This window comes from Tachyglossus aculeatus, chromosome 5 (genome assembly GCF_015852505.1).
Source record: "Tachyglossus aculeatus isolate mTacAcu1 chromosome 5, mTacAcu1.pri, whole genome shotgun sequence".
Lineage (NCBI taxonomy): Eukaryota > Metazoa > Chordata > Mammalia > Monotremata > Tachyglossidae > Tachyglossus > Tachyglossus aculeatus.
Genome location: NC_052070.1, coordinates 35,761,361 through 35,788,039, shown reverse-complemented (window position 1 = coordinate 35,788,039; position 26,679 = coordinate 35,761,361). Strand labels below are relative to the sequence as shown.

Below are 26,679 nucleotides of genomic sequence, written 5' to 3'. Positions count from 1 at the left end.
TTTTATAGATGGGTTAACCGAGGATCAGAGAAGTTAAGTCACCTGCCCAAGGTTGTGACATATGACAACAGACATGGGGTAGAACCGGAATTAGAACCCAGGTCCTCCTGACTCCCAGTTCCAGACTCTATCTAAGCCTTGCTGCCTTTCAAGTGTGCCTTTGACTTCTGCCACATCCGACCAAACTTCCTGAGAAATTTCTTTGTGGGCAGGGAATGTGTTCCAACTCTGCTATATTGTACTCTCCCAAGTGCCTAGTATGGTGCTCTGCACACTGCAAGTGCTCAGTAGATATGACTGATTGACTGACTGATTTTTTTATGGTGTTTGTACAGTATTTAGTTTGTGGCAGGCACAGTACTAAGAGCTGGGGGAAGTACAAGCTAATCAGTTTGGACACTGTTGGATATGTTGCCAACTTGTACTTCCCAAGCGCTTAGTACAGTGCTCTGCACGCAGTAAGTGCTCAATAAATACGACTGAATGAATGAATGAATGACACAATCCATGTTCCACGTGGAACTCACAATCTTAATCCCCATTTCACAGATGAAGTAACTGAGGCACAAAGGAGTTAAGTGAATTGCCTAAGGTCACACAGCAGACAAGTGGTTCAGTGGAAAGAACACGGGCTTTGGAGTCAGAGGTCTTGGGTTCAAATCCCGGCTCTGCCAATTGTCAGCTGTGTAACTTTGGGCAAGTCACTTAACTTCTCTGTGCTTCAGTTACCTCATCTGTAAAATGGGGATTAATGCTGTGAGCCCCCTGTGGGACAACCTGATCATCTTGTAACCTCCCCCAGTGCTTAGAACAGTGTTTTGCACATAGTAAGTGCTTAATAAATGCCATTATAAAAAAAAAGTGGCAGAGCCGGGATTAAAACCTAGATCCTCTGACTCTCAGTCCCGTGCTTTCTCTACTAGGACACATTGGGATCCAAGACTTCCTCCTCCAAGTGGAGAAACCTAAAGAGATTTGATATATTATACACTCCCAACCACGTAGTACAGTGCTCTGCACCCGATAAACACTCAATAAATATGATCAATTGATGAATGGAGTGATTGATGGATTGATTTGTCTTTTCCCAAAGCTTTACCGAAAGGGTTCATGCCAGTTCATAACTGCGCGTCCTCTCTGATGGAGTTTTTGAGGCTTCACAGCGGCAAAGTTTTCCCAACTTTCCTTAAAAGCCTTGCGCCCTCAGCTGAGAAATTACTTGGAAACCCAATATACTGTGGGAGACCCTTATACAATGCCATAATCCAATCCACCTCCGAGATTCTGCATGGTCTTCTGGAAAGACCACAGGCCGGAGAGTCAAAGAGCACCTGCATTCTAAGCCTGCTCTGCTAGTTGCCTGCCTGTTGGGTGACCTTGGGAAAGTCAGTTCACTTCATCCATTCATCCATTCAATCATATCTACTGAGCGCTTACTATGTGCAGAGCACTGTACTAAGCGCTTGGGAAGTACAAGTTGGCAACTTGCCTGTGCTTCAGTTGCTTGTATCCACCTGCATGTGAGTACAGTGCCTGAGACATAGGAAGTGCTTAACAAATAGTACAATTATTATCATTTCTATCTGTTTCATCATCTGTAAAATGGGGATTCAATAGCTGTTCCCCCTTCTTCTTAGTCTGCAAGCCCCACGTGGGCCAACTGACTTGTAGCTATACCAGACCTTCGAATCAATCAATCCGTGCTAATTAGTGAGCATGGTACTAAGCACTTAGGAGAGTACAGTACCACAGAATTAGTGGAAATGATGTTCCTTGCCTGTAAGAGCTAATTAACATTCACCTGTTGTCCCTCCTCTCCACCTCTGCCCAGGGTCTTCCTTATGCTCTGCTCCCACACAGAGGCATTCTTGAACCTCCTCAAGACCAGCATATGGTAAACCAGTCTGGCTCATCCCAGCCTCTCCTCATCCCTGAATTCTGCCCTCCCGTTTGACAGGGTCATTTATACTCTTCTTCCCTCACAGATTTTCTCACACACCCATGGAACCAGCTATCTGACCCCTTCAGTATCTTCCTGGAGCCCATAACACCACACTTCTTTCTTGGAAAAGCCTCAAAGGCCAGAGAACCCTGTACCCCTGACACTTCTTTTCAAAGCTCTTCATGTTAGAATTCTCAAGACATAATAATATAATTGGTATATAGTTCTAAGAAAATTATTCCCGTAGAGGGATGTGGGATATGCTAGAAGGAGAGGGAGATGGGGGTCTCTACTCAGGAGGTAAGTTCCAAGCTCTTGCAGCACTCCCAGGAAATGATGCTATGATTTCCTACTCACGTGTAGAGGGTATAGCAATTTGGGGGGAAAAGATGGTAAGGAAAGTGGAAAGGGGTGGGGGCAGTGGGGGATTGAAGTGAGCTGAAGGGAATGAAGCAGAAAATATAATGGAACTTGTACTTACGATAATTTGTGTTTACAACTTTAATAACACCTAGTCGCCCAAGACGGAGATAGCATCGACAGATTCCCAAGTGCCAACATAGGACAGAGAAAGAAATCCCAGTCAGTCAGATTGTTTTCCAAGTCATCCTTCTCACGCTTCCCCCCACCAATGAGTTCACCTGGCTTCTGGCTCTGTGGTGTCCGCAAATGCCAACAATTATGTCAGAGTTGTTGGTGAATCATTATCAAGCTCTCCTTTTACTGAGCCACTGCACTCAGCAATCAGAGGGATTCAACTCTTGCTCAGCCATAAAAACCTTCAAGACACAATTTTTATAGGGCACACTGCTTGTGTGTGCATTCACCTGGCATCTGACTCCAGAGCTATTTAACTGCCCTAGTAGCTCACCGACATAACATTATTCAAATGTGAAACCTCACTGTGTCAGATTTAGGGCTGAATTGATATAGAGTTGAGAATTACCCAATGGGAGGGTCTCAGACCCCTAGCTCGGTTAGGAAACCATTCACACACATATCTTTCACAGTATACACTGCTTATTTGAAGCAACCTATTTCCTAATGATATTTGTGAAAAAGAGCTTACTCTGAGCCAGGCACTGCGCTAAGTGCAGGGGTAGATATAAGATCATCAATCCAGGTCCCACATTGACCTACAGCCTTAACCCCCATTTTACAGATGAGGTACTTGGGGTCACCGAAGTTAGATGACTTACCCAAGGACATAGAGCAGACAAATGGCAGAGCCGGGATTAGAATCCAGGTCCTCTGACCCCCAGACACAAGTCTTTCAACTAAGCGGCACCCAATTTTTTACCCGAGTCTGAGTCTTTAAGCTTCCTGTTGGTATGAATCTGGGTGGGCACCCATTTTAATGCCAATCATGTTTTATTCATGGTTGGGGAATGGCAGAGCCCATAAGCTTTCCAGATCGATACATATCACTGTGTAAGCCTTTGAGAACCACATCTTTCCTCATGTAGATTGTCTTTTAGTTCATTTTTATCTGTTTTTAATACTACTTGTTAAATGCTTAAAATATGCCAGATACTGAACTAAGCACTGGGGTAGATACTAGATAATCATGCTGGACACAGTCCCAGACCCACATAGGGCTCCCTGTCTTAATCCCCATTTTACAGAAGAGAGAACTGGGGCACAGAGAAGTTAAGTGACTTTCTCAAGGTCATACAGCGGATAAGCTACAGAGTGGGAATAGAACCCAGGTCTTCTGACTCCTAAGGCCCCATGCTCTATTCACTAGGCAACGCTGCTTCTCTTCTTCCTCGAGTGACACAAAATGAGTTTGCTCAGGCTCACCCTTTCCCCCATCTATTCTTTCAAGTAGACACCTTCTATTCCCACCTCCATGCCCTGCTAAGAACAGTTTTCTCTCCCATCAGCATTAATCACATTATTATAGATCTTTTTTCACCATTTTCTTCTCTTTCATGTGCGTGGCAAATATTAGGCCACTGGGCTGACTTCTCTAACTTCTCTAACTTCCTGGCATTCTCTCTTGAATGTTGCCTTTCCTGGAAAGACCCTTCTATCTCAGGTCCAAGGGTCAGAGGTAATCAGTGGCAGGGTGAGGAGTGATGAAACTTACCTGGTCTATAGGCTGTAGCATCGACCACCCAGATGGACCCAGGAAACCACATCCATAATCAAAGATGTCAGCATGGAAACCACAGAAGAAGAACAGTGAGGGACTCGGTTAGTAATAGCTACCCATGGGTCAGAGCACCCCAAACCCCAGCCTCCATAAACTTGACATTTGTCACCCAAGACTTCTCAGCAAAATTCCCACACTGGAAAATATCTGATGGCCTGGCTATCTGATGCTAGCCTTGACTGGAAGGCAGAAAGTGTGGGCCTTCTATCTCGGGGGTGGTTCCAGGTCAGAGTTTACTCTCCTGCACCGTTTCCACTGAGAGATGCCGTTATTTAACCGCATGATCAAAGATCCCATCATACGTCCTGTGTCACAAGCCCATAATCTTAGGTATCCTTGATTCCTCTCTCTCAGTCAACCCCCATATTCAGTCCATCACTAAATCCTGTTGGTCCCACCTTCACAACATCACTAAAATCCTCCCTTTCCTCTCCATCCAAACTGCTACCATTACTCACTCATTTATTCATTCATTCAATCATATTTATTGAGCACTTACTGTTGGGAGAGTACAATACAACACTAAATGGACAAATTCCCTGCACATAAGGAGTTTACAGTCTAGAGGAGGGGAGACAGACATGAATATAAATTAATAAATTACAGATGTGTAATTCAGTCCTGTGATTCTGGGAGGGGAGATGAACAAAAGGAGCAAGTCAGGGAGATGTGGAAGGGAGTGGGGAAAGAGGAAAGAGGGGCCTAGTCTGGGAAGGCCTCTTGGAGGAGATTTGCCTTCAATAAGACTTTCATTCATTCATTTTATGCCACCTGGATTACTGCATCAACCTCCTTGCTGACCTCCCAGCCTCCTGTCTCGCCACATTCCAGTCCATACCTCACTCTGCTCCCCAGATCTTTTTTCCATAAAAATGTTCAGGATATGTTTCCTCACTCCTCAGAAAACTTCAGTGTTTGCCCATCTACCTCCTCTTCAGACAAAAACTCCTCACCATTGGCTTCAAAGCACTCAATCCCCTTGCCCCCTCCTACCTCACCTCACTACTCTCCTGCTACAATCCAGACAGCACACTTCGCTCCTCTAATGCTAACCTTCTCACTGTACCTTGATCTCATCTATCTCGCAGCCAAATCCTTGCCCACATCCAGTCTCTGGCCTGGATCGCCCTCCCTCTTTATACCCTACAGACGATTACTCTCCCCTCTTTCAAAGCCTTATTGAGGGCACATCTCTTCCAAGAGGCCATTCCCTGACTAAGCCCAACCTTCCTCTATCTCCCACGCCCATCTGTGTTGCCCTGATTTGCTCCTTTTATTCAACCCTCTCCAAGCCCCACAGCAATTATGTACATATCTGTTATTCATTTATTTATATTAATGTCTGTCTCCCCCTTTCTAGACTATAAGCTCGTTGTGGGCAGGGAATGTGTCTGTTCATTTTTGTACTCTTCCAAGCACTTCGTTCAGGGTTCTCCACAGTAAGCGCTTAATAAATATGATTGAATGAATGAATGAATGGTTGGGCCCTTTGACCTCTTACACAGAGATGTTCATCTACTTCTGGATCACTTTGTAGAGTGAATGTAATACTGAAAATGAAATATATGTGGATTTCTGAACATAGTTTTTAATCCCTAAATATAAGTGACCAGTGATAGCATAGAGGTAGGGTCACAAATGACCTATCCCATAGAGAGAAGCAGCATGGCTTAGTAGTGACCAGTAATAGAGTAGAGGTAGGGTCACAAATGAAAATCCATTCAGAAAATCTTGCATATTCCCCAGCGCTTAGTACAGTGCCTCCCTTTTGGCAGGACCATTTATATTCCTTATTTTCTCATACACTCTTGGAACCAGCTTTCTGACCCCTTTAATATCTCCATGGAGCCCAGGTCCCCCGAAAAGCAGGCCAGTACTTTATCTGCTAGGCCATGCTGCTTTCTCGGAAAAGGCTCAAATCAATCAATCAATCAATCGTATTTATTGAGTGCTTACCGTGTGCAGAGCACTGTACTAAGTGCTTGGGAAGTACAAGTTGGCAACATATAAGTGAGTGCTTTGAAGCATATAGTGCTTTGAAGCCAATGGTGAGGAGTTTTTGTCTGAAGAGGAGGTGGATGGGCAAACACTGAAGTTTTCTGAGGAGTGAGGAAACATGTCCTGAGGGGTTCTCAAAGCCAGAGAACCCCTGTACCCCTGACCTTTCTTGTCAAAACTTTTCGCGGTAGGATTCTCAAGATGTAATAAGTTAATTGGCATATATTTCTAAGAAAATTATTCTTGTAGAGGGATGTAGGATATGCTAGAAGGAGAGGGAGATGGCAGCCACTACCCAGTAGGGAAGTTCCAAGCTCTTACAGCACTCCAAGGAAATGATTCTACAATTTCCTACTGTCGTCCAGAGGGCATAGCAATTTGGGGAGAGAAGAAGGTAAGGAAAGTGGAAAGGAGTGGGGGCAGTGGAGGAAGAAGGATTGAAGTGAGCTGAAGGGAAGGAAGCAAAAAGTATAATAAGAAATAGTACTTACGATAATTTGGTTTAATAACTTTAAGGACATCAAGTCACCCAAGACCGGAACAGCGTCAGTAGATCCCCAAGTGCCAACGTGGGATAGAGAAAGAAATCACAGTCAGGTTAGTTTCAAAGTCATCCTTCTCGTGCTTTCCCCCACCAATGAGCTCACCTGGATTCTGGCTACTTGGTGTCTGCAAATGCCAGCAATTATGTCAGAGCTATTGATGAATTACTATCCAGCTCTCCTTACACTGAGCCCCTGCATCAGGGAAACAGAGGGATTCACTCTAGCTCAGCAAAAAAAAACCCTTCACTACCCGATTTTTATAGGGCACACTACTGGTTTGTGCATTCTCCTATCTTCTGACTCCAGAGCTATTTAATGCTCTAGTAGCTCACCGACATAATATTATTCAAATGGTGGGGCCTCTCCAGGTAAAATTTTTGGGTGAATTAATATTGAGTTGATAATTAGACAATGAGAGGGTCTCAGACCTCTAGAACAGTTATGAAACCTTTCACACACGTACATTTTCACAGTAAACACTGCTTATTTGAGGCAAACTTTTTTTAATGGTATTTGTTAAGAGCTTACTAAGTGCCTGGAACTGAACTAAGTCCTGGAGTACATATGGAAGAAAATCAGTCCGTGCCGCACATGGGGCTCACGGTCTAAAAGCTCATTTTACAGATGAGGTACTTGAGGGCCAGAGAAGTTAAGTGACTTACCCAAGGTCACAGAGCAGACAAGTGGCAGAGCCAGGATTAGAATCCAGGTCCTCCAACTCCCAGAACCTGATCTTTCAATTAGATAGCACCAAATTTTTCAGTAGAGTCTGTGTCTTTAAGCTTCCTCTTGGTATGAATCTGGGTGGGTACCCATTTTAATGCCAATCATGCTTTATTCATTTTTGGGAAATGGCAGAGCCCATGAGCTTTCCTGATACACTCAGATCACTGTGTTAGCTTTGGGTACAAAATCTTTCCTCATCTAAATTGTCCTTTAGTTTGTTTTGGGGTTGGGGTTTTTTAAACTATTTGTTAAGCTTACTATGTGCCAGGTACTGAACTAAGTGCTTAGGTAGATACAAGATAATCACATTGGACTGTGATTACCCCACATAGGGCTCAGAGTCTTAATCCCCACTTTACAAATGAGGGAACTGAGGCACAGAGAAGTTAAGTGACTTGCTCAAGGTCACAAAGCAGATGTGGCAGAGTGGGATAAGAACCCAGGTCTTCTGAATCCTAAAGCCCTGTGCTCTATCCACTAGACTATGCTGCTTCTCTTCTTCCTTGACTTCTCACAAAATACATTTGCTCGGGTTCACCCTTTCCCTGATTTATTCTCCCAAATACACACCTTCTATTCCTTCCTCCATCCCTTCTAATAGCAATCATCTCTCCCAACAGTATTAATCACATTATAGGTCTTTTTCCACCATTTTCTTCTCTTTCACTGTGGGTGGCAAATATTAAGTCACTGGGCTGACTTTTCTAAATTCACTGACTTCCTGGCATTCCCTCTTGAATGTTGCCTTTCTTGAAATTGCCCTCTGCCTCAGGTCCAGAGGGTCAGAGGAAATCAGAAGCAGGGTGAGGAGTGATGAAACTTACATACACCATGGGCTGTAGCCCCGACCACCCAGAAGGATCCAGGAAACCACATCCACAATCGAAGGCAGCAGCATGGAAAACAAAGAAGCAAAACAGTGAGGGACTCAGTTGGGAATACCCAACCAGGAGACAGAGCTCCCCAAATCCAAGCCTCCATGGTCTTCTCACTCAAGACCCTTCCCAGCAGAATTCCCACACTGGAAAATGTTGAATGGTCTGGAAATCTGAGAGGAATATTCCTCCAGCTGAAGCTAGCCTAGGCTGGAAGGTGAAAAGGGTGGGATATCTATCTACAAGACCTGTTCAGGTCAGAGTTTGCTCTTTTACACTATTTCCACAGATATGCCATTATTTAACATCGGTATTAAAGACACCTGTGCTGTCTGGTTGATGTGATGCCAAAACCACATGCATGTGATGCGGGTTGATGCGTGGAAAATGAAGGAAAAAGATTTCGGAGAAGAAACTGACGGGGAAGAGATGAGAAATTGTTGGGGAAATGACAATATGGGCAGGGGATATATCTGCTAATTCTGTTGAATTGTACTCTCCCAACCACTTAGTACAGTGTTCTACACATAGTAAAAGTTCAATAAATAAAATCCATTGATTGGATGATTGATACTTACGGTCGTCCGGATCTATGTCTTCTATGGCTGAGTCATCCAGGCCCAGGACAGAATTGGTGACATTGAAGTTCCAACATGGCACAGAGAGAGAAATCACAATCAGGCCTATTTTCAGCTCCACCTGTCCTGCTTATATTGACCTACCGCTGAAGTTGGCCCGGCTTCTGACTTTGGTGGAATTTCACTTGGCCGAGTAGAAAAAGCACGTGCCTTGGACTTAGGGTTCCAGTCCTTGCTGCTCCACTTGTCTGCTGTGAGACCTGGGGTAAGTCACTTAACTTTTCTTGACCTCCATTGTCTCATCTTCCAAATGGGGATTCCATACCACTTCTCCCTCCTGCTTAGACTATGAGTCCCAAGTGAAACAGGGATGGTATCTAATCTGCTTCTCCTTTATCTACCCCGTTGTTCAGTAGTACAGTGCTTGGGACATAGTAAGCTTTTAACCAGTACCATTACTACTGTGGTGATGAAGGTGATGAGGATTAGTAGTTTATTAAGATCCCCACTGTTGGCCGGGAAAGTTACATTAGAACTTTTGGTCAGTTAATACTGAGCTGTGCATTCTAGGAAAGGAACTTGCCAACCGAAAATCAGAGGATCACAGAAATCCAACTAAGCTGTAAAATTTTGAACCCCCATAGTTTCTTTGCTCTTTCATTCATTCAATCGTATTTATTGAGCACTTACTGTGTGCAGAGCACTGTACTAAGAGCTTGGGCAGTACAAATCAGCAACATATAGAAATGGTCCCTACTCGACAACGGGCTTACAGTCTAGAAGGGGGATACAGACAACAAAACAAAACAAGTATATAGGTGTCGATACCATCAGAATAAATAGAATTAAAGCTATATACACATCATTAATAAAATAGAGTAATAAATATGAACAATTATATACAAGTGCTGTGGGAAGGGGAAGGGGGTAGGGCAGAGGGAGAGAGGGGACGATGGGAAGGGGAGGAGGAGGAGGAGACGGAAAAGTGGGGCTCAGTCTGGGAAGGCCTCCTGGAGGAGGTGGTCTCTCAGTAAGGATTTGAACAGAGGAAGAGAGCTAGTTTGGCGGATGTGTGGAGGGAGGGCATTCCAGGCCAGGGGAAGGATGTGGGCCAGGGTTCGACAATGGGACAGGCAAGAATGAGGGACAGTGAGGAGGTTAGCAGCAGACAAGTGGAGTGTAAGGGCTAGGCTGTAGAAGGAGAGAAGGGAGGTGAGGTAGGAGGGGGCGAGGTGATGGACAGCCTGGAAGCTGAGAGTGAGGAATTTTTGCTTGATTTGAAGGTTGACAGACAACCACTGGAGATTTTTGAGGAGGGGAGTGACATGCCCAGAGCATTTCTGTACAAAGATAATCCAGGCAGCAGAGTGAAGTATAGACTAAAATAGGGAGAGACAGGAGGTTGGGAGATCAGAAAGGAGGCTGCTGCAGTAATCTAGTCGGGAGAGTATGAGAGATTGAACCAAGCAAGGTAGTGATTTAGATGGAGAGGAAAAGGCAGATCTTGGCGATGTTGTGGAGTGAGAGTGGCAAGTTTTGGTGATGGATTGGTTGTGTGGGGTGAATGAGAGTGCGGAGTCGAGGATGACACCAAGGTTACGAGCTTTTGAGACGCGAAGGATGGTAGTGACATCTACAGTGATGGGAAAGTCAGGGAGAGGACAGAGTTTTGGAGGGAAGATAAGGAGCTCAGTCTTGGACATGTTGAGTTTTAGATGGCGGGTGGACATCCAGATGGAAATGTCCTGAAGGCAGGAGGAGACACGAGCCTGGAAGGAGGGAGAGAGCAGGGGTGGAGATGTAGATTTGGGTGTCATCATCATAGCGATGATATTTGAAGCCGTGGGAGTGAATGAGTTCACCAAGGGAGTGAGCATAGGTAGAGAACAGAAGGGGACCAAGAACTGACCCTTGACAAACGCCTACAGTAAGGGGATGGGAGGAGGAGGAGGAGGAGTGCGAGAAGAAGACTGAGAATGAACAGCCGGAGAAGTAAGAGGAGAACCAGGAGAAGATGGAGTCTGCGAAGCTGAGTTTGGATAGCGTGTTGAGGAGAAGGGGGTGGTTCACAGTGTCAAGGGCAGCTGAGAGGTCGAGGAGCATTAGGATAGAGTAGGAGCCATTGAAATTGGCAAGAAGAGAGCATTGGTGACCTTCAAGATGACATTCATTCATTCATTCAATCGTATTTATTGAGCGCTTACTGCGTGCAGAGCACTGTACCAAGCGCTTGGGAAGTACAAGTTGGCAACATATAAAGATGGCCCCTACCCAAAAACGGGCTCATAGTCTTGAAAGGGGAGACAGACAACAAAACAAAACATGTGGACAGGTGTCAAGTCATCAGAATAAATAGAAATAAAGCTAGATGCACATCATTAACAAAATAAATAGGATAGTCAATATGTACAAGTAAAATAAATAGAGTAATAAATCTGCACAAACATATATACAGGTGCTGTGGGGAGGGGAAGGAGGTAGGGCGGGGGAGATGGGGAGGAGGAGAGGATAAAGGGGGCTCAGTGTGGGAAGGCCTCCTGGAGGAGGTGAGCTCTCAGTAGGGCTTTGAAGGGAGGAAGAGAGCTAGCTTGGGGGATGGGCAGAGGGAGGGCATTCCAGGCCAGGGGGAGGACATGGGCCGGGGGTCGACGGCGGGACAGGCAAGAATGAGGTACAGTGAGGAGGTTAGCGGCAGAGGAGCGGAGGGTGCAGGCTGGGCTGGAGAAGGAGAGAAGGGAGGTGAGGTGGGAAGGGACGAGGTTTCGGTGGAGTGAAGGGGATGGAAGCCAGATTGGAGGGGGTCTATGCTGTTCTTGACATACACCCCAATATCAAATGAAAATGATGGAGAAGGGAGGCAGGAGATGAGGTATATAACGGCAAACAGTACTTACTTTCATCTGAGTCCAAAGCATTCGAGTCTATGAGACATCCAACACCGAGGCAGAATTGGCAGTCATAAATCCCAACATGGAACAAACAGAAATGGTAGTTAAAGCTAGTTTCCTGGGCCCTCTGTCTCAGGCTGAGAAAGGTCTTCTCCCCCTGAGATGATCTGGCTTCTGACTCCAAAGCAATTTGACTGCCTAAGAAGCTCCCCAAGAGCTGAAGGTTATTACAAAGCTACAGCCATGTATGATAATTGCGTTTGTGAATTTATACCGAGCTGCGCCATTGGACCAGATAGGGAGACATGGACATTCAAATCAACATTAAAACCTATACATGCACTCCTTGTAATGATGGGAATTTTTCTTCTAATGGAGTCTGTGTCCACTAAACTCTTTTTTTTTTTTGTATTTACAGGGCTAGAACTCCAAATTCAGTCCATCCACACTTATTCTTGGGGAATAGGCTTTGAGGAGGTTATTTTCCCAGAATTGGTCATTTCGACTGTGAGCCTGTGGGAATTACATGTTTGCATCATAATAATCTGGTTATGCAAATTGTTTTTCCTCTTTTATTCCTATTGGACACATTTTCAGTCAAATTTGTTCAGGCCTACACTTTTCTTGATCTATTTCGCTAAGCAGACACCTCAAAGAACCACCACTTTTGTCCTACTTTTTTTCTGCCCTCACTAATCACTTAACCCTGAACTCTTTCCGTATTTTCCATCCTTTCCACACTGATAAAATACTTGTTGGTTGGCCTCTTTAACCTATTCTAATTGTTTGGGGCAGAGGTTTTTATGGTTAATTTTATAGTCATATAGGGGACAAATAAGGGGCCTCGAAGAAGATGTTCAAATTATTTCCGGTCTTTTGATGAATTCTTCCCACAGAAAGTATTATCAATTAATCAATCATATTTATTGAGTGCTTACTATGTGCAGGGCACTACATTAAGTGCTTTGGAAAGTATAATGCAACAGGATTTGCAGACATACTCCCTGTCCATAATGACTTACAGTCTAGAAGAGGAGATAGACATTAATATGAATAAGTAAACAATTTATAATATCTTATTTAAAGATAGGTACATAAATGTTGAGGGCTTGGGGGTGGGGTGAGTATTAAAAGGCCAAAGGTCACAGATCCCAGTTCACAGATGTAGCAGAAGGGAGTGTGAGCCAGAGAAAGATCGTTTCATCGGGGAAAGCCTCTTGGAGAAGATGTGACCTTAATAATGCTTTGAAAGTGTAGAGAATGATGGTCTGGTGTATATGGAACAGGATGGACTTCCAGATGGGAGATAGGATGTGGGAAAGGTGTCAGTGGCGAAATAGACGAGTTGGCGGCACAGTGAGTAAGCTGGTACCGGAGGAGCTGAGTGTGCCAGTGGGCTGTGGTCGGAGATTAGTGAGGTGATAGATAGAATGGGGCAAGCTGACTGAGTGCTTTAAAGCCAGGATGCAGAAAGGTCACCGATGATCTCCTTCTTGCCAAATCTGATAGCTTCCACCCCATCCTAATCCTCCTCTAACTCTCACTACTGACCTCCCCCTTCTCCTGGAAACATTATCCAAACATGGCTTCACTGACTCTGTCCTCTCCTTGATCTCCCCTTATCTCTCTGCCTGCTCATTCTCTGTCTCATTCATTCATTCATTCAATCGCATTTATTGAGCGCCTACTGTGTGCAGAGCACTGTACTAAGTGCTTGGGAAGTACGAGTTGGCAACATATAGAGACGGTCCCTACCCAAAAGCGGGCTCACAGTCTAGAAGTGGGAGACAGACAACAAAACAAAACATATTAACAAAATAAAATTAATAGAATAGTAAATATGTCTCCTTCACAGGCTCCTCCTCTTCATCCCACCTTCTAACTGTGGGGGTCCCTCAAGGTTCTGTTCTGGATTCCCTTCTATTCTCCATCTACACCCACTCCCTTGCAGAACTCATTTTCTCCCACGGCTTCAGCTATGACCTCTACACTGACAACACCCAAATCTACATTTCCAGCCCTTATCTTTCTCTTTCTCTGCATCTCACATTTCCTCCTGCCTTCAAGACACCTCTACTTGGTTGGCCTCCTGTCACCTCAAGCTTAACATGTCCAAAACAGAAGTCCTTATCTTCCCACCCAAACCCTGTCCTCCCCCTGACTTTCCCATTGCTGTAGGCAGCACCGCAATCCTTCCTGTCTCACAAGTACATAAACTTGGCGTTATCCTTCACTCCTCTCTCTCATTCACCCCACATCTTCAATCCATCACTAAATCCTGTCGTTTCCATCTTCACAACATCGCTAAAATTCTCTCCATCCAAACTGCTACCATATTAATACAATCACTCATCCCATCTGGCCTGGATTACTGCATCAGACTCCTTACTTGCTAATCTCCCAGCCTCCTGTCTCTCCCCACTCCAGTCCATACCTCTCTCTGCTGCCTGGATCATTTTTCTACAAAAACATTCAGGACATGTTTCCCCACTCCTCAAGAAACTCCGCTGGTTGCACATCCACCTCCGCATCAAACAAAAACTCCTCACCATTTCTTCAAAGCACGCAGTCACCTTGGTCCCTCCTAACTCTCTTCGCTATTCTCCTGCTACAACCCAGAGCACACACTTTTCTCCTCTAATGCTAACCTTCTCACTGTGACTCGATCTCACCTATCTCGCTGCCAGCCCCTGGCCCGTTCATTCATTCATTCATTCAATCGTATTTATTGAGCGCTTATTGTGTGCAGAGCACTGTACTAAGCACTTGGGAAGTACAAGTCGGCAACAGGCCCATGGCCTGCCTCTGCCTGGGAGCCACTCTGTCCTCAAATACAACAATCACTCCCTCTCTTTTCAAACCCTTATTGAAGGCACATCTACTCTAAGAGGACTTCCCTAGGCCCTCCTCTTCTCTTCTCCCGCTCCCATCTGTGTTGCCCTGACATGCTTCTTTTGTTCATCCTTCCCCAAGCCCCACAGCAATTGTGTACATATCTGTAATTCATCTATTTATATTAATGTCTGTCTCCCCCTCTCTAGACTATAAGCTCATTGTGGGCGGGGAATGTGCCCGTTCATTGTTGTACTCTCCCAAGCACTTTGTACAGTGTTCAGCACATGGTAAGTTCTCAATAAATATGACTGAATGAATGATTGGATCCTTTGACCTCTTACATGGAGATGTTCCTCTATTTCTGGATCACTTTGCCGAGTCTATGTAACACTAAAAATGAAAAAAAATTGGATTCCCATGTATAGCCATCAGAGATGGGGAGCTCGTTTTTATACTGAAATATGTGACCCCGTATTAGCTTAGAGGTAGGGTCTCAAATGATCCATCCTATGTAGAGAAGCAGCATGGCCCAGTGGTTACAGCATAGGCCCAGGAGTCAGAATCACCTGCATTCTAGTCCCAGCTCTGTGACTTTGGCCAAGTCATTTCACTTCTCTGGGCCTCAGTTACATCATGTGTAAAATGGGGAAGAAGACTGTGAACCCCAATCAATCAATCAATCAATCGTATTTATTGAGCGCTTACCGTGTGCAGAGCACTGTACTAAGCGCTTGGGAAGTACAAGTTGGTAAGTCAATAAGTAAACAGGGGATGAACCCTGTGAGCCCCCCGTGGGTCACCCTGATTAGCTTGTACCTCCCCAGTGCTTAGAACAGTGCCTTGCACATAGTAAGTGCTTAATAAATGCCATTATTATTATTATTAATAATAATAATAAATAGTACTGAATGAATGAGAGAGGGAGTGAAAAAAAGAATGTGGCTTATTTTATTTTATTTCTTTTTTTATGGTATGTGTTAAATGCTTACTATATGTCAAGCACTGTTCTAAGCCCTGGGATAGATACACGATAACCCCAGGTGGGACAGGGATTGTGTCCAACCTGAAAAACATCCATCTGCCCCAGCACTTAGTACAGTGCCTGGCACATAGAAAGTGCTTAACAAATACGAGAATCATCATCATCATCTCAGATAGCAGCAGGGGAGTGAGAAAGGGGACAGTAGCACTCCATTTTCTCCAGAACCTGAGTTCTCTTTTCCCACCACCAGGTCTATGGCACTGGGGTCCCGTTTCCCCTTCCTTAATGGGGTCATAACTATCCCCCCACCCCACAAATGGGAGAAAGCCAAGACAGTGACAGAGCCCATCAGAGAAGCTTGAGAAATCTCTTCCCTGGATCCTCCCACAAGTCAGTGCTATAGTTCCGTCTCTTGTGGTGCCAAGGCTACTAGGAATTTTCAACTCTGGTTTTCACCCCCAGATGTGACTTCCCTCCACTGCCCCATTATCTCCATTCCTGAATTCTGCATGACGATTACGGGAAGGATAGGGGACTGTGCTGTTTCGACTGTCATCCACTCCCTCCCCCTCACCCCACACCAGAACCGAAAAGTCGGAGAGATGGAGAGTAGAGGAAATGGCACCAAAATTGGCCTTACTCACCCGGAATTTTGGGCTCTAAGTGCATGTCCCAGCAATGGAAGGAGACACCCAGGAGGTGCAGAAGGTCGCACATGGCAAAGAGAGAAAATAAATCAATCAATCAGTAAGTGATATTTGTGCTTATCCTATGCAGTGTTCTGCACTAAGCACTTGTGAAAGTACAGTCCATCAGAAAGATATGAACTGGAATGAACCATAAGAGAAAAGCTATTTCTCACTGGAGACAAATCTCTATATAATACTCCTTTTGGAGGAGAAAGTCTCTGATCACAGCTTGGCCTGGTGGATAAAACACAGGTCTGGGAATTAGAGGACATGGGTTCAAATTCCATCTCTGCCAATTACATGCTGGGTGATCTTGTGCAGGTCGCTTAATTTCTCTGTGTCTGGGTCCTCTTGTTTTCCTTCCTACTTAGACTGCAAGCCCCTTGTGGGACAGGGACTGTGCCCAATCTAATTAATTTGTACCTATCCCAGCACTAAGAACAGTGTTTAACAAGTAGTAAGTGCTTAACAAATACCTTTAAGAAAATATGAATGTGTGTTGCCTTGTACTCACCACTCAGATATCTCTACTCTTTCGAGGGCTCTTCAAAAGAGACTGAGAATGAATGGCCAAAGAGATAAGAGGAGAACCGGAAGAGGACAGAGTCTGTGAAGCCAAGGTTGGATAGCATGTTGAGGAGAAGGGGATGGTCCACAGTGTCGCACAAGTGGCACCGGGGAGTGGGTCTTCTCAGTCTCCTTCATGGGCTCCTCCTCCCCCTCCCATCCCCTTACTGTAGAGCTTCATCAAGGATCAGTTCTTGGTCCCCTTCTGTTCTCCATCTATACTCACTCCCTTGGTAAACTCATTCGCTCTCACAGCCTCAACTATCATCTCTATTCAGATGACACACAAATCTACATCTCCTCCCCTGCTATCCCTCCCTCCAGGCTCATATCTCCTCCTGCCTTCAGGACGTCTCCACCTGGATGTCCACCCACCACCTAAAACTCAACATATCCAAGACTGAGCTCCTTATCTTCCTTCCCAAACCCTGCCCTCTCCCTGACTATCCCATCACTGTAGATGGCACTATCATCTTTCCCATCTCACAAGCCCACAACCTTGGTGCCATCCTTGACTCCGCTCTCTCATTCACCCCACACATCCAATCCATCACAAAAACGTGCCGTTCTCACCTCGGCAACATCGCCAAGATCCGCCCTTTCCTCTCCATCCAAACCACTACCCTGCTGGTTCAATCGCTCATCCTATCCCAGATGGATTACTGCATCAGCCTTCTTTCTGATCTCCCATCCTCCTGTCTCTCCCCTCTTCAGTCTATACTTCACTCCGCTGCCCAGATTATCTTTCTACTGAAACGCTCTGGGCATGTCACTCTCCTCCTCAAAAATCTTCAGTGGTTGCCTCTCAACCTTTTCATGAAGCAAAAACTCCTCATACTGGCTTCAAAGCTATCCATCACCTTGCCCCTTCCTACCTCACCTCCCTTCTCTCCTTCTCCAGCCCAGCCTGCACCCTCCGCTCCTCTGCTGCTAATCTCCTCACCATGCCTCGTTCTCACCTGTCCCGCCATTGACCCCTGGCCCACGTCCTACCTCTGGCCTGGAATGCCCTCCCTCAACACACCCGCCAAACTAGCTCTCTGCCTCCTTTCAAAGCCCTACTGAGAGCTCGCCTCCTCCAGTAGGTCTTCCCAGACTGAGCCTCCCTTTTTCCTCGGCTTGTCCTCCCGTCCCCACCACTCCCACTCCCTCCCTCTGTCCTTCCCCCTTCCCCTCCCCACAGCACTTCTGTTTATTTGTACATATTTTTTACTCTATTTTATTAATGATGTGGATCTATCTATAATTCTATTTATCTATTTTGATGGTATTGATACCTGTCTACTTGTTTTGTCTTGTTTTATTTTGTTGTCTGTCTCCCCCTTCTAGACTGTGAGCCCGTTGTTGGGTAGGGACTGTATCTGTTGCCAAATTGTACTTTCCAAGCACTTAGTACAGTGCTCTGCACACAGTAAGCACTCAATAAATAAGATTGAATGAATGAATGAATGAAGGAATGAAAACATCAATCCATGATTTTATTGATCATTTACTACATGCAGAGCCCTGTACTAAACACTTGGGAGAGCACAATGCAACAGAATTAGTGGAATGGTTTCTTGGTCGTAAGAGCTAATTATCCTTAACCTGCTGCCCCTCCTGTCCACTATGGCCCAGGGTCTTCCTTACGCTCTGCTCCCACACAAAAGCATTCTTGAACCTCCTTAAGACCAGCATAAGACCTCTTCTCCTCCCTGAATTCTGCCCTCCCTTTTGGCAGGATCATTTATACTCCTCTCCTTTCATAGATTTTCTCATTCACTCTTGGAACCAGCTTTCTGACCCCTTCACTATCTCCCTGGAGCCCATAATGCCACACTATTTTCTCAGAAAAACCTCAAAGGCCAGAGAACCCCTGTACCCCTGACTGTTCTTGTCAAAGCTCTTCAGGGTAGAATTCTCAAGACATAATAAGTTAATTGATTTATATTTCTAAGAAGATTATTCCTGTAGAAGGATATAGGTTATGCTAGAAGGGGAGGGAGATGGGGGCCTCTATCCAGGAGGTGAGTTCCAAGCTCTTCCATCACTCCCAGGAAACGATGCTGTGATTTCCTACTCTCGTACAGAGATTATAGCAATTCAGGGGGAGAAGATGGTAAGGAAAGTGGAAAGTGGTTAGGGCAGTGGAGGAAGAAGGATTGAAGTGAGCTGAAAGGAATAAAACAAAAAGTATAATAGAAATGGTACTTACTATATATTGGGTTTACAACTTTAACAGTTACCCAAGACCAGAACAGCATCAGTAGATTCCCAAGTGCCAACATGGGATAGAGAAAGAAATCACAGTCAGGCTGGTTTCCAAGTCATCCTTCTCTCATTTTCCTACCCATGAGTTCACCAGACTTCTGGCTCTGTGGTGTCCACAGATGCCAGCAATTATGTCAGTGATGTTAATGAATTACTATCCAGCTCTCTTTATACTGAATCCCTGCATCAGGCAATCAGAGGGAAACAACTCTAGCTCAGCTATAAAATCCTTCACTATACAATTATTATAAGACACACTGCTGGTTTGTGCATTCACCTGGCTACTGACTCCAGAGCTATTTAACTGCTCTAGTAGCTCAGTGACATAACATTGTTCAAATGGTGGGGTCTCGCCATGTATGATTTATGGGGGAATTAATATTGAGTTGATTATGGGTGAGGTAATATTGGGAATTAGACGATGAGGGTCTCAAACCCCTAACTCAGTTATGAAACCTTTCACCCAGATACAACTTTGCACTGTACATGGCTTACATGAGGCAACCGTTTTCCGAATGATATCTAAGAGCTTACTCTGTACCAGGCAATGTACTAAGTGCACAGGCAGATATAAGATCATCAATCCATGTACCACACTGGCCTATTGTCGTTATCCCCATTTTACAGATGATGGAACTGAGGCACAGAGAAGTTAGGTGACTTGCTCAAGGTCATGCAGCAAGTAAGTGTCAGAGTGGGATTAGAACCCAGATCTTCTGAATCCTAAAGCACCATGCTCTATCCACTAGGTCATGCTGCTTCTCTTCTTCCTTGACTGTTACAAGTGTCCACCCTCACCAACTCTGAAATCTCTCTCTCTGATCATAATCTTCTCACCTGCCTCCTCACTCACACTCCTTTCCTCTGTAAATCCATATTACTTCCTCACAGAGATCTCTGCTCTCTTGACCCCATCCATCTATCTGAGCGCCTCACACCCCACCTCGCCTCCCTCTCCTCTCTACCCAATCTTGATGATCAGATTACTGCTCTCAACTCTACCCTTTCTACTCAGCTAGACTCACTTGCTCCCCTTTCCCTTCGCCGCTCTCGCACCACTAACCCACAGCCCTGGATCACTGCCACTGTCTGCCTCCTTCGCTCTTATGCTCGAGCTGCCGAACGCTGCTGGCGAAAGTCTAAACACCATGCCAACCTCTTTCACTTCAAGTTTATCCTTTCCTGCCTTAACTCAGCCCTCTCCTCTGCCAGACAAAACTATTTCTCCTCCCTTATTGACACCCATGCCCATCATCCCCGTCAGCTCTTCTGTACATTCAACTCCCTTCTCAGGCCCCCGGTTCCTCCCCCTCCTCCTTCCCTCACAAACAATGATCTGGCCTCCTACTTCATTAATAAAATTCAGTCCATCAGGTCCGACCTCCCCAAAGTCACTCCCCCTCCTCCAACCCCCCGACTCTCAACACTCTCCGCTACTCTCCCATCCTTCCCAGCAGTATCTTCAGAGGAGCTCTCCTCCTTCCTCTCAAGTGCTACTCTGGCCACCTGTGCTTCTGACCCCATTCCCTCTCATCTCATGAAATCTCTCGCTCCATCCCTTCTCCCCTCCGTAACTTCCATCTTCAACAGCTCACTCTCCACTGGTTCCTTCCCCTCTGCCTTCAAACATACCCATGTCTCTCCCATCCTAAAAAAACCTCTTTTGACCCCATCTCACCTTCTAGTTATCGCCCCATCTCCCTCTTACCATACCTTTCCAAACTCCTTGAACGAGTCGTCTACACACGCTGTCTCGAATTCCTCAACACCAACTCTCTCCTCGCCCCCTTCCAGTCTGGCTTCCGTCCCCTACATTCCACGGAAACTGCCCTCTCAAAGGTCACCAGTGACCTCCTGCTTGCAAAATCCATTGGCTCATACTCTATCCTAATCCTCCTCGACCTCTCAGCTGCCTTCGACACTGTGGACCACCCCCTTCTCCTCAACATGTTATCTGACCTTGGCTTCACAGACTCCATCCTCTGCTGGTTCTCCTCTTATCTCTCTGGTCGTTCATTCTCAGTCTCCTTTGCGGACTCCTCCTCCCCCTCCCATCCCCTTACTGTGGGGGTTCCCCAAGGTTCAGTGCTTGGTCCCCTTCTGTTCTCGATCTACACTCACTCCCTTGGTGACCTCATTCACTCCCACGGCTTCAACTATCATCTCTATGCTGATGACACCCAAATCTACATCTCTGCCCCTGCTCTCTCCCCCTCCCTCCGGGCTCGTATCTCCTCCTGCCTTCAGGACATCTCCATCTGGATGTCTGCCCACCACCTAAAACTCAACATGTCCAAGACTGAACTCCTTGTCTTCCCTCCCAAACCCTGCCCTCTCTCTGACTTTCCCATCACTGTTGACGGCACTACCATCCTTCTCGTCTCACAAGCCCGCAATCTTGGTGTCATCCTCGACTCCGCTCTCTTGTTCACCCCTCACATCCAAGCCGTCACCAAAACCTGCCGGTCTCAGCTCTGCAACATTGCCAAGATCTGCCCTTTCCTCTCCATGCAAACCACTACCCTGCTCATTCAAGCTCTCATCCTATCCCGTCTGGACTACAGTATCAGCCTCCTCTCCGATCTCCCATACTCTTGTCTCTCCACACTTCAATCCATACTTCACGCCGCTGCCCAGACTGTCTTTGTCCAGAAACCCTCTGGACATGTTATTCCCTCTCAAGAATCTCCAGTGGCTACCAATCAACCTACGCATCAGGCAGAAACTCCTCACCCTTGGCTTCAAGGCTCTCCATCACCTCGCCCCCTCCTACCTCACCTCCCTTCTGTCCTTCTCCAGCCCAGCCCGCACCCTCTGCTCCTCTGCCGCTAATCTCCTCAGCGGGCCTCATTCTCGCCTGTCCCACCATCGACCCCCAGCCCACGTCATCCCCCTGGCCTGGAATGCCCTCCCTCCCCACATCCGCCAAGCTAGCTCTCTTCCTCTTTTCAAGGCCCTACTGAGAGCTCACCTCCTCCAGGAGGCCTTCCCACACTGAGCCCCCTCCTTCGTCTGCCCTTCCTCCCCCTCTCCATCCCCACCGCCTTACCTCCTTCCCTTCCCCACAGCACCTGTAGATATGTATATATGTTTGTACGTATTTATTACTCTATTTATTTATTTTACTTGTACATATCTATTCTATTTATTTTATTTTGTTAATATGTTCTGTGTTGTTCTCTGTCTCCCCCTTCTAGACTGTGAGCCCACTGTTGGGTAGGGACCGTCTCTGTATGTTGCCAACTTGTGCTTCCCAAGCACTTAGTACAGTGCTCTGCACACAGTAAGCACTCAATAAATGCGATTGATTGATTGATTGATTGCATTTGCTCAGCTTCACTCTTTCCCTGATTTATTCTCCCAAGTAGACACCTTCAATTCCTTCCTCCATCCCCTGCTAATAGCAATCATCTCTCCCACCAGTATTAATCACGTTATAATTATAATCACATTAGAAGCAGGATAGCATAGTGGATAGAGCAAGGGAGTGGGAGTCAGAACGTCATGGGTTCTAACCCGGCTTGGCCACTTGTCTGCTGTGTGACCTGGGGCAAGTCATTTCACTTCTCTGGGCCTCAGTTCCCTCATCTGTAAAATGGGGGTTAAAACTGTTAGCCCCACACGGGACAACCTGCTTACCTTGTGTCTACCCCAGTGCTTAGAACAGTGCTTAGCACAAAGATAAGCACTTAACAAATACCATCACTATTATTATTATAGGTCTTTTTCCATCATTTTCTTCTCTTTCACTGTGGGTGGCAAATATTAAGTCACTGGGCCGACTTCTCTAACTTCACTGACATCCTGGCATTTCCTCTTGAATGTTGCCTTTCCTGAAATGGCCCTCTGTCTCAGGTCCAGAGGGTCAGAGGAAATCAGAAGCAGGGTGAGGAGTGATGAAACTTACATACACCATGGGCTGTAGCCCCGACCACCCAGAAGGATCCAGGAAACCACATCCACAATCGAAGGCAGCAGCATGGAAAACAGAGAAGCACAACAGTGAGGGACTCAGTTGGGAATACCCACCCAGGTGACAGAGCTCCCCAAACCCAGGCCTCCATGGCCTTCTCACTCAAGACCCTTCCCAGCAGAATTCCCACACTGGAAAATGTTGAATGGTCTGGAAATCTGAGAGGAATATTCCCCTAGCTGATGCTAGCCTAGGCTGGAAGGTGAAAAGGGTGGGATATCTGTCTACAAGGGCTGTTCAGGTCAGAGTTTACTCTCTTACGCTATTTCCACAGATATGCCATTATTTAACATCAGTATCAAAGACACCTGTGCTGTCTGGTAAAAAGCATGTGATGCAGGTTGATGTGTGGAAAGTGAAGGAAAAAGATTTCGGAGAGGAAACTGATGAGGAAGGGATGTGAAACTGTTGGAGAAATGACAATATGGGCAGGGGATGTATCTGCTAATTCTGTTGAACTGTACTCTTCCAAGTACTCAGTACACATAGTAAGGGCTCTACACATAGTAAGGGCTCAATAAATACCATTTATTGATTGAATGATTGATACTTACGGTCATGCGGATCAAGATCTTCAGTGGCAATGAGTTATCCAGGCCCAGGACAGAATTGGCGACATTGAAGTTCCAACATGGCACAGAGAGAGAAATCACAATCAGGCCTATTTTCAGCTCCACCTGTCCCGCTTATATTGACCTACCCCTAAAGTTGGCCTGGCTTCTGACTTTGGTGGAATTTCACTTGGCCTAGTAGAAAAAGCACGTGCCTTGGACTCAGGGTTCCAATCTTAGCTCTTCCACTTGTCTGCTGTGAGAGCTGGGGTAAGTCACTAACTTTTCTTTGCCCCCATTTGCTTCATCTTCCAAATGGGGATTCCATACCACTTCTCCCTCCTGCTTAGACTGTGAGCCCCACGTGAAACAGGGGTGGTACCTAATCTGCTTCTCTTTTACCTACCCCGTTGTTCAGTGGTACAGTGCTTGGGATGTAGTAAGCATTTAACCAGTACCATTACTAGTATGGTGATGAAGATGATGAGGATTAGTAGTTTATCAAGATCCCCATCGTTGGCCGGGCCAGTTACATTAGAGCTTTAGGTGAGTTAATACTGAGCTGTGCGTTCTGAGAATGGAACTTGCCAACAGAAAATGAGAGAGTCACAGAAATCCAACTAAGCTGTCAAATTTCGAACTAGAATTTCTAGACTGGGAGCCCGTTGTTGGATAGGGACCGTCTTTATATGTTGCCAACTCGTACTTCCAAAGCGCTTAGTACAGTGCTCTGCACACAGTAAACGCTCAATAAATACGATTGAATGAATGAACTCCCGTACTTTCTTTGTTCCTCTTGACATACAACCCAATATCAAATGAAAATGCGGGAGAAAGGAGGCAGGGGACGTTGAATATAATGTCAAACAGTACTTACCTTCATCTGAGTCTGAAGCGTCCAATTCCATGAGACATCCAACACCAAGGCAGAATTGGCAGTCGTAAATCCCAACATGGAACAAACAGAAATGGCAGTTTAAGCTAGCTTCCTGGGCCCTCTGTCATGCTGAGAAAGGTCTTTTCCCCCCTGAGAAGATCTGGCTTCTGATTCCAAAGAAATTCTACTGCCTAAGAAGCTCCCCAAGAGCTGAGGGCACGCTGAGTAAACTGATGCTAGAGGAGCAGGTGTGCCGGCTGGGCTGTGGTGGGAGAATAGTGAGGTGAGATATAGAATGGGGCAAGCTGACTGAGTGCTTTAAAGCCACGATGCAGAAAGACTGCCAAATCCATTGGCTTCCACTCCATCCTAAACCTCCTCAAACTCTCAGCTGCCTTTAACTCTACTAACCACCTCCTTCTCCTGGAAACATTATCCAAACATGGCTTCACTAACTCTGTCCTCTTATGGTTCTCCTCATTTCTCTGCCTGCTTAATCTCAGTCTCTTTCGTTGTCTCCTCTTCCATCTCCCACCTCCCAACTGTGAAGGTCCCTCAAAGTTCTGTTCTGGATCCCCTTCTATTGTCCATCTACACCCACTCCCTTGCAGAACTCATTTTCTCCCATGGCTTCAGTTGTGACCTCTGTGCTGATGTCCCCCAAATCCACATTTCCAGCCCTGATCTCTCTCCTTCTCTGCATCTCGCATTTCCTCCTGCCTTCAAGGCATCTCTACTTGGTTGGCCTCCTGTCACCTCAAGCTTAACATGTCCAAAACAGAACTCTTTATCTTCCCACCCAAACCCCTTCCGCTCCCTGACTTTCCCCTCGCTGTAGACGGTTCACCATCCTTCCCGTCTCACAAGCACATAAACTTGGCGTTATCCTTCACTCCTCTCTCTCATTCACCCCACATCTTCAATCCATCACTAAGTCCTGTCGACAACATCACTAAAATCCTCCTTTTCCTCTCCATCCAAACTGCTACCATATTAATAATAATAATAATAATGGAATTTATTAAGCGCTTACTATGTACAAAACACTGTTCTAAGTTCTGGGGAGGTTACAAGGTGATCAGGTTGTCCCATGGGGGGTGCTCAGAGTCTTCATCCCCATTTTACAGATGAGGTAACTGTGGCACTGAGAAGTTAGGCGACTTTATCAAAGTCACACAGCTGACAATTGCCGGAGCCAGGGTTTGAACCCATGACCTCTGACTCCAAAGCCGTGCTCTTTCCACTGAGCCCTGCTGCTTCTCTATTAATTAATGCATTAATAGAATGCATTAGTGTATTCTATTAATTAATGTATTAATTAATGCATGCATATTAATGCAATCACTCATCCCATCCGGCCTGGATTGCCGCATCAGACTCCTTGCTTCCTATCCTCCCAGCTTCCTGTCTCTCCCAACTCCAGTCCATACCTCGCTCTGCTGCTCGGATCATTTTTTCTACAAAAATATTCAGGACATGTTTCCCCACTCCTCAAGAAACTCCAGTGGCTGTGCATCCACCTCTACATCAAACAGAAACTCCTCATCATTTCTTGAAAGCACTCAGTCTCCTTGGCCCCTCCTAACTCTCCTTGCTACTCTCCTACTACAACCCAGACCGCACACTTCACTCCTCTAATCAATCAATCAATCAATCAATCGTATTTATTGAGCGCTTACTGTGTGCAGAGCACTGTACTAAGCGCTAGGGAAGTACAAATTGGCAACATATAGAGACAGTCCCTACCCAACAGTGGGCTCACAGTCTAAATCTTCTCACTGTGCCTCAATCTCATCTCTCTTGCTGCCAACCCCTGGCCCACGGCCTGCCTCCTCCTGGAAGCCACTCCATCCTCAAATATAACAATCACTCCCTCCCTTTTTAAACCCTTTTTGAAGGCACATCTCCTCCAAGGGACCTTCCCTAAGCCCTCCTTTTCTCTTCTCCCACTCCCATTTGTGTCGCCCTGACATGCTCCTTTTATTCATCCCTCCCCAAGCCGCGCAGCATTTATGTACATATCTGTTATTTATTTATTTTTATTAATGTCTGTCTCCCCGTCTCTAAGCTGTAAGCTCGCTGTGGGCAGTGAATGCGTCTGTTCATTGTTGTACTCTCCCAGGCACTTAATACAGTGTTCTGTACACAGTAAGCGCTCAATAAATATAAATGAATGAATGATTGGGTCCTTTGACCCCTTACACAGAGATGTTCATTTATTTCTGCATCACTTTGCAGAGTGAAT

The 26,679-nt window shown here is 45.9% G+C and overlaps 1 protein-coding gene across 27 annotated transcripts in view; it reads right to left on the bottom strand.

Annotated features, from left to right (window-relative positions):
* Positions 1-26,679, bottom strand: part of LOC119928472 — a 70,460-nt gene that overhangs the window by 14,468 nt on the left and 29,313 nt on the right. For 15 of the 27 annotated variants that reach the window (XR_005451087.1, XM_038746769.1, XM_038746775.1 and 12 more), the window contains 11 exons: positions 24,435-24,506; positions 23,561-23,578; positions 22,941-22,952; positions 18,978-18,995; positions 16,172-16,186; positions 11,717-11,743; positions 8,823-8,849; positions 8,194-8,205; positions 6,590-6,607; positions 4,035-4,046; positions 2,424-2,453 (listed from right to left, as the gene is read on the bottom strand). Coding sequence is in view for 25 of the 27 variants with exons in the window: in XM_038746769.1 (XP_038602697.1) it covers positions 2,424-2,453; positions 4,035-4,046; positions 6,590-6,607; positions 8,194-8,205; positions 8,823-8,849; positions 11,717-11,743; positions 16,172-16,186; positions 18,978-18,995; positions 22,941-22,952; positions 23,561-23,578; positions 24,435-24,506 (261 nt within the window). In the remaining 2 variants the exon portion in view is untranslated. The remainder of the gene's footprint in view (positions 1-2,423; positions 2,454-4,034; positions 4,047-6,589; positions 6,608-8,193; positions 8,206-8,822; positions 8,850-11,716; positions 11,744-16,171; positions 16,187-18,977; positions 18,996-22,940; positions 22,953-23,560; positions 23,579-24,434; positions 24,507-26,679) is intronic. The other 12 variants (XM_038746771.1, XM_038746772.1, XM_038746773.1 and 9 more) reach the window with 6 other exon arrangements.